This window comes from Pyrgilauda ruficollis, unplaced genomic scaffold (assembly GCF_017590135.1).
Source record: "Pyrgilauda ruficollis isolate IOZ18807 unplaced genomic scaffold, ASM1759013v1 scaffold37, whole genome shotgun sequence".
Lineage (NCBI taxonomy): Eukaryota > Metazoa > Chordata > Aves > Passeriformes > Passeridae > Pyrgilauda > Pyrgilauda ruficollis.
In genome coordinates this window covers 4589845-4603603 of record NW_024525156.1, presented here as the reverse complement: position 1 = coordinate 4603603, position 13759 = coordinate 4589845, and the positions used below count along the sequence as shown (strand labels likewise).

The 13759-nt window shown below is 43.5% G+C and overlaps 1 protein-coding gene across 4 annotated transcripts in view; it reads right to left on the bottom strand.

Moving 5' to 3' along the window:
• TENT4A (terminal nucleotidyltransferase 4A) overlaps positions 1 to 12835 on the bottom strand; it is a 59073-nt gene extending 46238 nt beyond the window's left edge. Inside the window, exon 1 of one of the 4 annotated variants that reach the window (XM_041475984.1) lies at positions 11707 to 12835. In XM_041475984.1, the coding sequence (XP_041331918.1) occupies positions 11707 to 12524 (818 nt within the window). In that variant the 5' untranslated portion in view covers positions 12525 to 12835. The remainder of the gene's footprint in view (positions 1 to 11706) is intronic. The other 3 variants (XM_041475983.1, XM_041475986.1, XM_041475985.1) reach the window with 3 other exon arrangements.
• Positions 12836 to 13759: the final 924 nt, after the last annotated feature.

Below are 13759 nucleotides of genomic sequence, written 5' to 3'. Positions count from 1 at the left end.
GGAATATTGCTGCTTGAGGGTACCTGAGCACACAGCTGCTCTTTAGAAGAAACCACAATGACGGAGATTCAAGGTGTTTTCTGAACAAAACTATCAACATAGAGCCCGCTCACTGTGTGCATTCAGCCTGAATTATTTTTCTTCAGTCATGATTCTATATTTACTAGAATCTAATTTTACCAGCAATTTTATAACCCAATGAACAATGAACTCCCACTGTGTCTGTCTGCAGTCAGCTCTAGCTTTCTATTATCCTTTCTATCCTTTTCTCACTCGATCCTTCCCTCCAGGTATTTATGAACATATCGAGCAACAGTACTTCTCGCAACTTGAGTTCTGAGTACTATTGAGTACTTCTATTTGTAACTTTCCCTCATTATAAAGTAAATAATTTATCCTTTCCTTTGGTTATTTCTAAGCACTAACCCAGCCAACCTGTAAATGTCTGGTTTCTAACAAGTCTTCAAAAAGAATCTCAAACATTCTTCTGAAAAAAAGATCCAGAAGTTGTGCTATCAAACTGAACACAGGAATATGGATTAACAATGAATCCTTCACGAAAATGAGACCTGTGAGAAAGACCAAACTTAATCACAACATGTACTAGACCCTTTCTTTATGTTTGGTCATGCAAGAAGTTCTGTGTTTTATGGCATCAGCCCCATCCAACCAGGAGATCTAGACATTTCTGGGGAAAAAATGCATTTACAGTAGCCATCCTGTATTAGGGAAAAAAATAAAAGGGGAACCGTCCCCACCTCTACCACACACAGCACAGCCTTTCAAAAGCAGCCGCAGTGCATCAGTGAGCTCAGGAAAACAGCCAACACACAAGTACTCTCACTTCGATGCCCCACTGAGCCTCTCCTCCAATGGTTAACACAGTCACAATTGTTAATCATGCTATGAAAGACTCAGAAGAGTATCACTCATCACTAGTCTACATGTCCTTCCCTCATCTGCTCTTTAATATGAAGTCAGGTTAATATTTTCTACTTCACACTGACAAGGCAGTACTTGGTTTAATGCTTCAGTCTGCACAGGACAAGAGCAGAGGTCTAGATATCAAGGCTCATTTAGAGTTCAAGCCATACTCACGGCTAATTCCAGTGGAATTCATTGGCATATACCACAAGACGTGGGTGTATAACTGGTATTATTCTGCTGACTGAATTTAAACTCGTACTGAAATTTAAAATTGCAGTTGCCTGGAGTCAAAGCTTTAAGTCTCTGAAGTCCTTCTCTGACAGAAAGCAATTAGTTCACTTAGTCCTTACTACATGGTCTGTGTTCCCCCGTGTGCCCTTTCACATCTCTCTCTGAGTCCTACTCACTCTGGCAAGTTTCTTGCTTTTGATGTGCAAGACTTTCAGGTCTTAATGCATTTGGCAAACCAGTTCTCAACCCTCTGTCTTAAAAGACTTCTATTTTGCTTGCTCTTTCCAGATTCCTTAATTCAACAGTTTCTACTTCTTCTTGTCTATGTCCTTCTGGATAAGAATCAATGCTATACTCACAGTCAGCATATGGCAGTACAACCACTGTAGCAGTCTACCTTCTGCTTTACACCTGAAGAAGCTTCTCAAAACAGATGCTTTTTTAAAATTTAATATTACAGTAGTTTGCATTTTTGTAAACACCTTTGCTCAGATAAAGTTATTGGAACGGTGTCACAAAAAAACCCCAACTCATGTACATAAAACAAGATCCTGTATGCTTTTCAAGACTAATCCCAGTATACCTTCTTACTAGCTGAAAGAATAATGCAGTGTCTGAAAAAAACAGATAACCTTGGAAGAGTCAGCAAGCCAATACAGGGATAGTTCTTACTTAAGTATTTTGTCCACGTACCCTCTATGATTTTCATAAGCACTTTTTAAGTCAGGACTTTGACATTATTTTAACCGTTAGGAACACAATTGCCATATGCAGCACATGATGTACATGCAGATACAAGATCCTAGCTCCTCTTTTTTTTTCATAGAACTTCCCTCAACGTATAGACAAGTCAGTCTTCTCAATATCCTTCGGGCTTCTTAAAGAATCTGGATTCTCAACAGCATCACAGCACCTAGCAATCTCCTGTAACATTTTAAGATGCCTATTGTATTACTTCACTAGCAAATGTAAGCCTTTTAATCAACTTTTTCACAAGACAGCTTTACTGTATTTATAGGAATAATGGGAAAGAAACTTGTTGGTAAGCTATAACTGTACTCTTACCTAATATAAGATGGCAAAGATTAGAACACAGGAATGAAGAAGAGAAGCTACTTGTACTTGCTAGATTATTCAGGTTGCTAATTTTAACAGCCTGGAGGAACCTACCATTTACTGATGTTATTAATGCTAAGCACAGCAAGCATCTGCTACTTACAGGCTGAGCAAAAATTAACAACAAAATTAACATCTTCTGTTTATCAAAAAATTATCCCTTCTACTGTTTAAGGAAAGGCACTCTTCTAGCCTCTAGGTTAACATAACACTCAGGTGACATTCTCAGACTTTTGCAATGTTTTTCCTGAAAGGCAGGTTTCTAAGAAAGGAGATCATCCATTTTACTCATTTACTGCAAACATTATTATACATAAGATTGACTTATTACTTTAAGGACTAATTTCAATGCAATGAAAAGAAATTCTCAACCATCATCAACAAACTAGAAGGTAAATTAAAACCTACAGAGACTTTGTTCCCTTAAGTAAGCATCCGGTTCCTTTTCAACATGACTACACTACTAAGCACATTAATTTATTCTAAAGGAACAGTACAAACATGATTGCATCTTTTATGTGGAACAACTAACACTTTTTAAAAACATACTCTTTACTCAGTATTTTTCTAGCTAAAGGCTAACACATCATCCAAGTACCCTTATAAAAGGAAAGATGCCACAGTTAAAGCATGGGGGTCTAATACTAGGGATGTGTAGAAAATGGAGGTAAAGAAATAAAGGTTACAAGTCATAGAATACATTCCTTCAATGAAACAGGAATCCCAAAACGTGTGTGACTTCACTGTCTCAAGACTAAATTATGAAATGCACGTCAGTCACTGCACATATTTTGGAAATCTGTTGAACTATACCTTCACCTATGACTAGGGCAAAGCACAATTTCATTATCACGAAAATGCAGGTGAAATCTCACACTACAACAATCAAATGCATTCAATAGTTGCAATCAGTCAATCACTCTTACAGTCTAAAACTAAAGAACACAGCTCAGTGAAATAAAGGAGGAGATAAATATCCATATATACATATATACACACACACACACACAGACAGAGTGTGTGAAAGCAAGAATGCATTCTGAGACAGACTTCTCCCAGTATGATCTAAGATGAAGACATCTGCAAAAGGGGCTAAAACACAGCTATGACCAAGAAGAGACCAATTACAATTCTTCACATTCCCACTCACATGACCCATCAGATGCCTTTACCTGTGTATATTAGCCCTCCTCAACACCAGTAAGGCTCAGGCATCACTGCTACTGCTGTACGCCCTATGCAATGTTCTAAGCTTACAGATGAGAGAAACTATGAAAACACAGTGCTACATTCACAGACCATACTGCTGCACCAAATCAGTCTCATTCTTCTACATTATTCAGACAGCAATTAACTTTGTCACTGTAATTGTATGGAAGGCAGCAAACTACAATGACTGGCAGAATAAAAAAAAAACCCAACTATACAGTACTTATGAATCAGAGCTCTGAAACGTTTTATAGACAGGTATCCTAAATACCAAACTCAAATAAGAATTGTGCTTACTTTGCAAGTTAGCTACACAGGAGAGACTGGAAGAAAAAAGTAATTTGTTCTCATCCACAGAACAAAGAGTAGTTTATAAAATGCACTGTACATTTTCCACAAGAGATCATATTGTTCTTATTTCCTCTCTAAGCTTTCTCTTTGCCCCAGAGTCATGCAAGTCAGAGCCCATCCTACCTTCAGACCAAGTTCCCTGCCAGTTCGATTCTACCTCTTAAGAACACCTTGACAGTTGATGCACTCAAAAACTAAGTTTGTTGGATTGATTTACACTGCAAATTTCCAGACCCAAGTAACAGAATGTGTCTGCATTTTGAAGAAAACCAGAAACTAAAATATTTTTGCAAACTATATCAATCCAATAAAACTCAACCAAATACCTTATTAATGGCTGGATGGGCTCTGAAAAAGCTGCATCATAAAAAAATATAAAAATAAGCAGATGTACCTTTCCAATTAAATACACAGCAATGTAGATCTGCTACATAAGCTTCTGAAGTGCATTACTCCTGACTTGGACTGATGGACCTCCCTACACCACCAAGAAAACATCACAATCATTTTGTTGCACCAGTGAAGGAGAATGCCATATATTAAACTTTGGGACTGAATCAGCAAGCTTGCTATGCCAATAAATAGAAGCACTAAACCCTGAAATTCCTGTCTTAATACCATTCTTTTCCAAATGCTCAAAGATAGCAAGCGATTAACATCCCAGACAAATCAGACTGCAACAGCAGAAACATATTAGTGATGAGAGACTAATTTAGCCCACGTAGATCAGGTATGCATTACATCAGGTTAGCCACTGAAACATTAAAGAGAAGCAACTCTTGATGTAATTCTGAGCAGCAGACTCTAACTCAAAATGCACCCATCAAAGCACTACTGGCAACAAACCCTTCACATTCAAAGTCAGCACCTCTGCAAGGCAAAAAAAAAGCTAGAAAAGTACTTTCTGGATTTAAGTACTGCTGCAGTTTTCCTTATAATAGAGGAAGCGCCTTCAAAATCATAACCAAAAGAACAATGTGTTTCAGTCTTCTAAAGATACCACACTGGTTGTTTAGTGTGCATCACTAACCAGGTTTTAGGGGAAAAAAAGAGCTTTTAATACTTTGTCATAGGATTCCATCAGAAGATGTCTCCAGAAATCCTTAAGTCATGTACAAAGCAGGAAAAGAGGATTGGAAGATTAAGGATATCAAAAATTATTATGAGGAATAACTTAACAAGATGTAAAGCTATGACTGAGAATGGCTAAACTAGTTCAAGAGCACAAAAACCTGCTTCTGTTAAATGACTTAAATTATCAGTAAAGAAAAAGTTAAGTGATCCAAATGCATGATATGTAAAGTTAGTATTTAATTTTTTTTTTTTAATTCCTCAGAGACTTCCCTGATCCACAACTATGAAGGAAGAACTTGTCCCAAACTTTTTAATAGAAAATACTTCACAGCAAAACCTGTTCCTGGTAATTCAGTATTCACCAAAAGTCATACTCACTAGATACTGCATTTGTACCAGAACAATAAGTAGTTATCATTCTTTTTTTTTCATTTAAAAGAATTAGCTTTGACATTCAAAGTGGTCAAAAGCAGAATCAATGCAATAAATGAATAGCTATATTCATTTGATATGACTATATTCTTGATATGACTATATCAAGATACTAATTAATATAACTAATATCATGAATGGAAGTAGTGTCTTAAAAAAAAAAAAAAAAAAAAGAACAACATTCAGAGCTACTTGGAAGAATCAGAGAACCACACAGGAAAATCTGTTATTTTCTTGGATTTCCAAATGGCATTTGACAATGGCCCCATACACCCTTATGCAGGCTCATGAAGAAATTAAGCTGACATGGAATGAGGGGAAAGACCCTTCATACAGATAAAGAAATGTTTTAAACAGGAAACAAGCAGCTGAAACTCTCAGCTTCCATATTAAAGGAAGATCACAGGTGAAGCCTCCAAGCACAAAAACACCAGACAAGTCCCATGTTAGTAATAAGGAGACAGAGTACAAGATAGAACAAGATAACCCAAGATGCAGGAATACTGTGACATTATCACACACAGGTATGGTTCATGAGTCCCAAAGATAAAGCAGGGACTGCAAAGCATACAGAGGAGATAAACATCTAGAGGCTGGAAACAGTTTCAATACAAGAAATGATTTAAAAGACTAGAAAACAAACAACAGTCATGTGATTCAACCTCCCCCCTCCTCCAAATCCCCTGCAAAAAGCACTCACGGCCTGCCTCTGTAATGCACAGACCTGCAACTGGCAGCCACTACAATCCTAGTGACAGCCTCAGGATAGAAAAAAAAACCATCATTACATAATCAACAGCTTTACCGAGGAACATCTTCCCACAGGTCATCTGGTAACCCCAGATCATAAAAGATCAAGGCAAGACACATTATACACAAAATCTACAATAAGCATAACAATGCACTGTCTACAACCCATGTAGTCCAAGAACCACTAATAATTTAAAGCTGGCAGATGCTTCCAGAAAATATCACCACAAGCTCATGTTGATGTATTCTTTTCCCAATATTTGGCACTGGTCTCTCAGGGTCTCTCACCCAGTACAGCTGTTGATGTTCTTGGTGCCAGCTGTCTCTGCTGCCAAAGCCTAACAACTAGCAAAAACACCATGAAGCTGATGCCAGGATTAAACTGGTCCAAACATGTCCCATTCTCCTTTACACACAGATGAGAGCACCTGTCATGCAAGGCCTCCTTATGTTTTACTACTGTAGCTCAGCCTTTCTGACCTCTAGTACCTCTGGTGACTCTGGAGCCTACTGCTGCCAAAACATTCCTTTCGTTCACTCCCCACAGCATCAGTCTCTAACTCTACACTACGTACCCACTTTGCGTGGAAATTTTGTGCTTTACCAAGGCAACTTACTTGACCACAGAAGAAAACAGATGTTCTGTTCTTCTGGACAATTCATCCAGCAGCTACCCTGGAACTTCCCTTCATACCAAGTTTCAGGCATGAAAACAATCCATTTACCTACATCCTGATGCTCTCTCCAGAAATTTACTATGACTAACAGGTAACTACTTCCACACTTCTCCTTGCATACACTCCAGCATACACTGCTTACTTCTACCCTGACCCTATAGTCAAGCAAAACAAGAACTGAGTGTAACATGCCAGCGAGACCTGCCTCCTACATCAACACTTCCACTGCAGGCGTCCACCTAGCACCACAGACAGCAGACACCAGGGACTGGGCAGCAGTGTGGGTGAAGCACAGCCCACTGTGCTGATTCTTTACTAGAGCAAGACAGCACTGCTAAGCGCAGGGAGAAGTTAAGAATAACCACCCTCGGGAGGCCCCTAAAGCCCTAACAAGTGCTGGACATCTCACTGCAGACAGTAAAGGCTTCAGAGCATTTCCAAAGTCTACATTCTTTCAGCTCAAAGTACAAGAAAGCAAAATTTGCAGAAGGGTCTGACAATGTGGCATGCCCACACATTAATTTGTATCTGACAGCTCTGACAGCAGGATAATAAGAAGAAAGGGTTGACAAACATGCAGCCGCAGCTATGCCCTGAATGCAATGGATTTTTAATAGTGCATTTCACTAAACTGTAATTAAATTTATCTTAGTTAAAGTTCTGAAATATATCAAAAAATGCAAAAAATATGCTGTAAGACTGGAATTAGAAACACTGCATAGAGGTGAAGAAATAAAGATGATCTAATATAAGTTTAGCATAGAGGTGCACCACTGTATCTCTAGACATCACTTTCTGTGCACAATATCATTCAGCTGCAAACTGGTGAAGACTGGAACAAGTCTTCTGTAGAAGCACTGTCATAAGCTTACCTTGCTTATGAGAACTCTCCCCAAGTACCTGTGGTAGCTATTAGGGAATGCTGCCCTGAATCCTCATTCAGCATAAGGAAATGTGGAGGTCTTGGTGCTCTTTTACTCTATGGCAGAACTTGTTTGTCATTATCAAAAGAGAGTTAAATACAACAGCTATATAAGAGGAAAAATGAATGTGGGAGGTCATCAGACACTGTGCAACACTAATTAACCCAGGCAGAAAACCATCCCAACGTATCATAACAGTTCTGGTACCCAAACTAACACTCAAGAAGCCAGTTCTGTTGTTTCTGCACAGCACTGTAATGTGCCAAGCAGATATGCCAGGTATTTCACACTAATCTCATTCAACATCTACAATTAGACTGAACATTTAGTTGAAAGTATTAAGCAGTACATACTCATATTGTTTAAAATGCTTTAATTTTTTACTTACTTTGTTAAATTCATATTAAGAAATAAAATAATTAAATCTGAGGTAATTTTATACTGTCCACAAGCTATTAGCTACATCTTCAGAGAAACCACTCCATTAGCTGTGCATCCAAACAAAAGCAGGAGAAGCCTTAGTAAAAAGTTTAGAATAGCTCAATGCCATCTTTTGAAGTAATACTTGAGCACTTCTAAACTCTCTGGATGCTTAAATTACTCAGATATATTTAAGATACTGACTTTAGAGAAACAGAAGGTATTTGCTGAACAAAGAATGCACACTCTAGTAAGAGGCTAGATGTAGTTTTACACACAAGAGGATACTTTACAGTACCAGGAAATAACAAGCACTTTTGAACATCAGTCACAACAGCTTGCATTAACCTCATAATAATAAAGGATACTTCTTTGCCTTGCATCTGAAACCAAACATTTAGTCATCTGTAGTCCTAAACTAAACCCAGGCACATAGGAATTTACACTGTTGCTACATTAATCACTCTGTTGAAGCACTGGAATAAATTATGGCTTCAATCTCCTCACTCCTTACCTTCCAAAATTCTTTTAAAAGCACGACATGGGACAATCTAGGACATCCAAAATAACAGCTATAGGATGAAATGTAATCAAACATAGCTTTTCACACTTGTGGTTTATGGGAAAAATTTCCTTTACAAAGACTGCTATCAAAGTGCTGAAAGTATCAAATGCTGCTATCAAAGTGGTGGAAGTATGAGGCCACTGGAAAAAAATGAATTATGTATATAAAACAGAGGAAAGCATTTGTACAGTATTCCTAAACATCATCACCCCTACCATCACAAAGCCACTGACTACGAGCAGCATGAATAAAACAATGACTTGCAGTGCTACAGACCATCCTCAGCTCTGAGTGAGAAAGCAGGAGCACAGTACTGCTTCAAAGCACACAATTCATCAGAAGTACGACTGCAGCCTGGGAGGGGGCTAACAGAGATTACCCTGCTTACTCTGTTACCAGAAGACAATACAGTAACACTGTGAGCCACTGCGTATCACTTGGAAATCTCAGCTTGCTGTAGAAAAGTGTTGTTCAAGGAACAACATTTCCAGCAGAGTAAGCTCCACCATTCATGTACAGGGTAAGCGTAAGAGCACCTATGATCAAGTCCTTCCTCCTCTAATCAACAGCCAAACCAGACTGCAGCTAAAGATTTTCAGGACCACGTTTTCCAACAGTTGCATATACCAGGACGGCAACAGTGAAGATGCTCTGTCAACAGATGATGAGTTATCAAAGAGATACTTCAGGAACCGGCTGACAGTTCCAGGGAACAGCAGGCAACTAAAGGAGCATAAGGGACCCAGAAGAAACTCCTGCAGGGATCTGTTCCCATCCCAGCCTTTTCAGTGCATTTTCATTAGAATTGCCAAATAACACACCAGCCAGGCTTCAGGAGAAAGTTAAGTTCACCACTGAACAGGAATTACTGCAGAAGATAGATACCGAAATCCATCAGTGAAAATATTCTTATTTCAATAATGCAAGCACTTGCTAAAAAATTACTAACACTAAAGAGGAAATTGTTTAAGAATATACACTTGTTCAAGATTCACCTTGGGCAGCAGAACTCAAACTTTAAGGCAGAAACTGCTTGTCATATTTAGGTCTATGGTTTCAAGATTCATGCTCTCCTTCAGCACTAGTTAGTTCTCTGGTACTTTAAGGAACGCTCTGGAACTACAGGATCACACATGCTGCAGTTACTGGGATCCCACAGCCAGAATCAGGTCCCACTTTTGTAACAGAGATCTTTGACAGAAGATCAGGAAACACAGCTTCTAGTTTCAAAGATATTTAGCAAAAAAAATTAACACATCAGCAAAGGAACTACCTACACTACAGAACTGAACAGCGCAACTGAATCTCAGCTAAGCAATCTCTTTGCGTACAGATTCTCTAGAAACTCATACTTGAAGAGTGGCATAGCCACTATTACACAAAAGCTGAAAGAAAACAGAAGGACAGAAGACGAAAAATAAAGATACGTGAATGGCATAGGTGGTGCTGCCTAACAACTACAGGACAGAACTTGCAGCACTTGGGTTTGATTCACAGGTTTGCCATTTGCCATAGACCTGCTGGGTGAACTCAGGCTGCTCCTTCCTCCACCTTCCTGGAGATCTGCCTCACTTACACTGAGATGACTTAAATAAAAAAGTTAACTCAGTGCTCCACCACATCTCTACGAAAACAAAAAAAATTAAACTTCACACTATTTTAAGGATACTATTGGAACTTGAGACATACAAACTTCTTAGTATAGGACTCAAAGGTCCTACTGCAAGACACCTCTTAAAGATTCAAATTCTAGCTTCCTGTAAGAAATTTGAATTTTCAGTGTCAGTCTGGAATTACAAAGCAGCAGTCACAAGTCTTGTCCTGCCCCTCCTGAGGTTATGGTTTGCAAAAATATAACTTTAAAAATGTATTTTAATACTGCTTCATAACTTTTAACATACTCAGCACCTGACAGTACTACATGAAAGAGAAGATACCTTAAGTTAAATCTCTCACTTAAAGTCCTTAAGTTAAATCTTTCACTTAAAAATCCCCAGCTCATACCCTGTTATCTTTAGCTATTTCCCCTCTAGAAATATGCAATGCCTTTATTTCACAGGCATCCAAGGGTCTTGATGTTAGGATGTTCCAAGAAACTATTTTTGAAGTGACATCAGAAATCTGCTACAGTCAGTCAATGCAGCTAGCACTTTTTCCAAGAATAAAATAACCTCAACTTTAGAAAGTAACATTTCCCCTTGACTGAATGAAATTTGACAGGTGAAATAAAGCAATCTCATAGAGCATCCCAGACACGCTTTGTTCAATTTTAGTCCCTTCTCCATGCCAACCAGATCAAACTGAATACTCGGCCTTACTAACTGCCCATTCATACGAGAAAGGTATGGCTTACAAGACAGGGTAAGCGTCATAAAAACGTTCTCTTCAAAAAGACAAGATTTCTGTATGGGTATTGGCTGGCTCAATTTATTCTAGAGCTAAAACATACTTGAGAGAAATGCTCTAAGACTACACTGACTTTCATGTCTATCTCAGACAGAACTCGGCACCTCCCTTTCAAGCGATGTTGCTAACACTCCCCAAGCTAACCAGCTTGCTGCAGCCTAAGCAGAGGCATTTAAAAATTAACACAAAGGTTTTGAGTTCCTCTGAACGGAAGCCTTCCACTTCCCCCTTACAATCTGAATTGAGACCTGGTAGCTCTGACAAGCATCCTGCACACACCCTTGCTTTAATTATTGTAGGTGACCTCTGATGATGGCCTCACAACTTCACCTCTCAACCTATTACAAAGTAAGGCCTAACCCTTTACATCTACGGGTTCCCTCACACTGCATGAATCGCTGCTTCGGCCAAGAACCACCCAGCCGGCACAGACCAAGATGATTTACAAAAGGGCACGGGTTGGTGCCCCGCCATCCCCTGCCATCGGCCTCCCTGCCGCGGCCTGCTCCAGAGGAGTTCGTGTGATCCCAGCCCACTGCCCCCCTTCCCGGAGGGGTCGCAGGAGGCGGCCGAGGCCCCCCTTCCCTCTGGGGCTGCAGCAGCCCCCGGGGCCCCGGCTGCTCACCCCTGCACGCCCGGGCTGTATTTCCTGGTCTTCCAGGGGGTGCCGGGGCTCTGCAGCGCTGGCTGAGGCGGCTGCCGCTGCTGGTGGGGGGAGTTGTTGACGGCGACGCCGCGGCTGCCGGAGAGCAGGTAATTCATCCCATAGGTGCTGGCTTTATTCTCCCGTTTCCTGCGGCCCGGGTGGTACTGGTGCTGCTGGGGAGACGCCGGGGGCGGGTGCGGGCTGCGCGCCGGGTGCGGCGGCTGGTGGTGCCCATTCACAGCGTTCACTTTGTTCTCGTGGAAGTTAAAAAACTCCCCGGGTCCAGCCCCGCTGCCCAGCAGCCCGGGAGGAGCCACCGCCACCGCCCGGGGGCCGCCGGAGGAAGAGGAGGAGCCGCCGCCTCCGCCACCGCTGCACGATCCCGAGGAGGAGAAGCCGGGGCTCTCGGTGCCGGACTCCACCGACGAGCAAGAGGACGAGGAAGACACGGAAGGCGACTTCTGCAGCCGCCGCCCTCCCTCGCCGCCGCCGTTCACCGCCGCGGGGCCGCCGGGGACAGCGGGCACCAGTCCGGTCAGCAGGGCCGGCGGGGAAGGCGAAGGCGACGGCGGCGAGGAAGAGGAGCAGCAGGCGCCGGGCGCCCCGAGCCGCACGCAGCCGTGCCCGCGGGGCGGAGAGGCGGCAGAGTCCAGCGCCGGGGAGTTGAGGCAGAGGTAGTGCGGGAAGCTGGCGCCGCCCCGGCCCCCCACGCCCTGCGAGGTCTCCCAGATCTGCATCCACAGCGCATTCGCGGGTCCTTTCTGCTCGGGCTGGATCCAGGCCACGCGGGGATCCATCCACGCCCGCCCGCCGCCGTCCCTCACTGCCCGGCCAGAGCTCCGCGCCGCCGCCCGCTCACCGCCCGCTCCCTCGCTCGCTCGGCCCGGCAGCGGCGCTAGGAGCGGCCCGGCAGCAGCGGCATGTGTCGCGGGGAGGAGGGAGCGAGCGAGGGCGGCAGGGCGGCCGGAGGCAGAGCCGGGCGAGACGAGCGCGGCTCGGGAGGAAGCGAAGGCGGCGCAAACTGTACCCGGCGCTGCCCGGAGCGCTCCGCTCGCCGTTCCAATGTGGCGTGTCCCCCTCGCCAGGGCCAGAACCGGCACTGCGCATGTCCCGCAGATTTTAAACCTTCACCGGAGACGGCCGCCCTGGCAACCGCACATGCGCGGGAAGCGGGAGGGAGACGGGAGCTGGGAATGCTCCCCCGGCCGCGCCGGCGCGGAGCGCGGCGGCCGTGCCTCAGCCCCGGCGGCGGGCGGGGGCGGCCGCGGCGCCGTGCCCGCGGCTCCGTAACTCCCAGAGTCACGGAATGGGTCCGGCTGGAAGGGACCACAGTAGTCCAGCCTCCGTGCTGCTCAAGCAGACGCGTCCCAGGGCACGCGGCACGCGGTTGCGTCCATACAGTTCTTGAAAATCTCCAGTGAGGGAGACTCGACACCTCTCTGGGCAACCTGTTCCAGTGTGTGGTCACTCACACAGGAGAGAGGTTCTTTCTCATGTTTAGGTAGGTTCTTCCTTTGCATCAGTTGCTGCCCTTTACTTCTTGTCCTATTGCTTGGCACCGCCAAGAAGAGCCTGGCTCCATCCTCTTGACAACTTTCCTTCAGATTCTTACAGACATTCATGAGATTCCCTCTCACTTGTCTTCCCTTCATCTCCGTGAGCGGCTGGCACAGCTGCAGCAGCCCTGCCTCCGTGTTGGTTTCTCACAAATACTGCATTGTCTGACCCCTCCATGACACAGCTCATCCCTTTGGAGAAGTGTCACCCAGTTCCCACAAAAATAAAAGGGTGGGTTAAAGGGACTTGTCTTCAGGGGAGAAGCACATGCAGGCAGACCTCCTTTGGGGACGCTGAGCAGCAGAGAGCGTGGAGCTGGGCAGGGCCACTCTACTCCCCGGGGGAAAGGGGAGGCCTGGATGATGTGTCCAGGCAGCACCATGCAGTGCCATAACCATGGGAAGGCTTTCCTTGGATTGGTAGCACCAAGACAGCACCGCAAAGCACCACATTTCCGCTGGGTACTTCAGTTTTT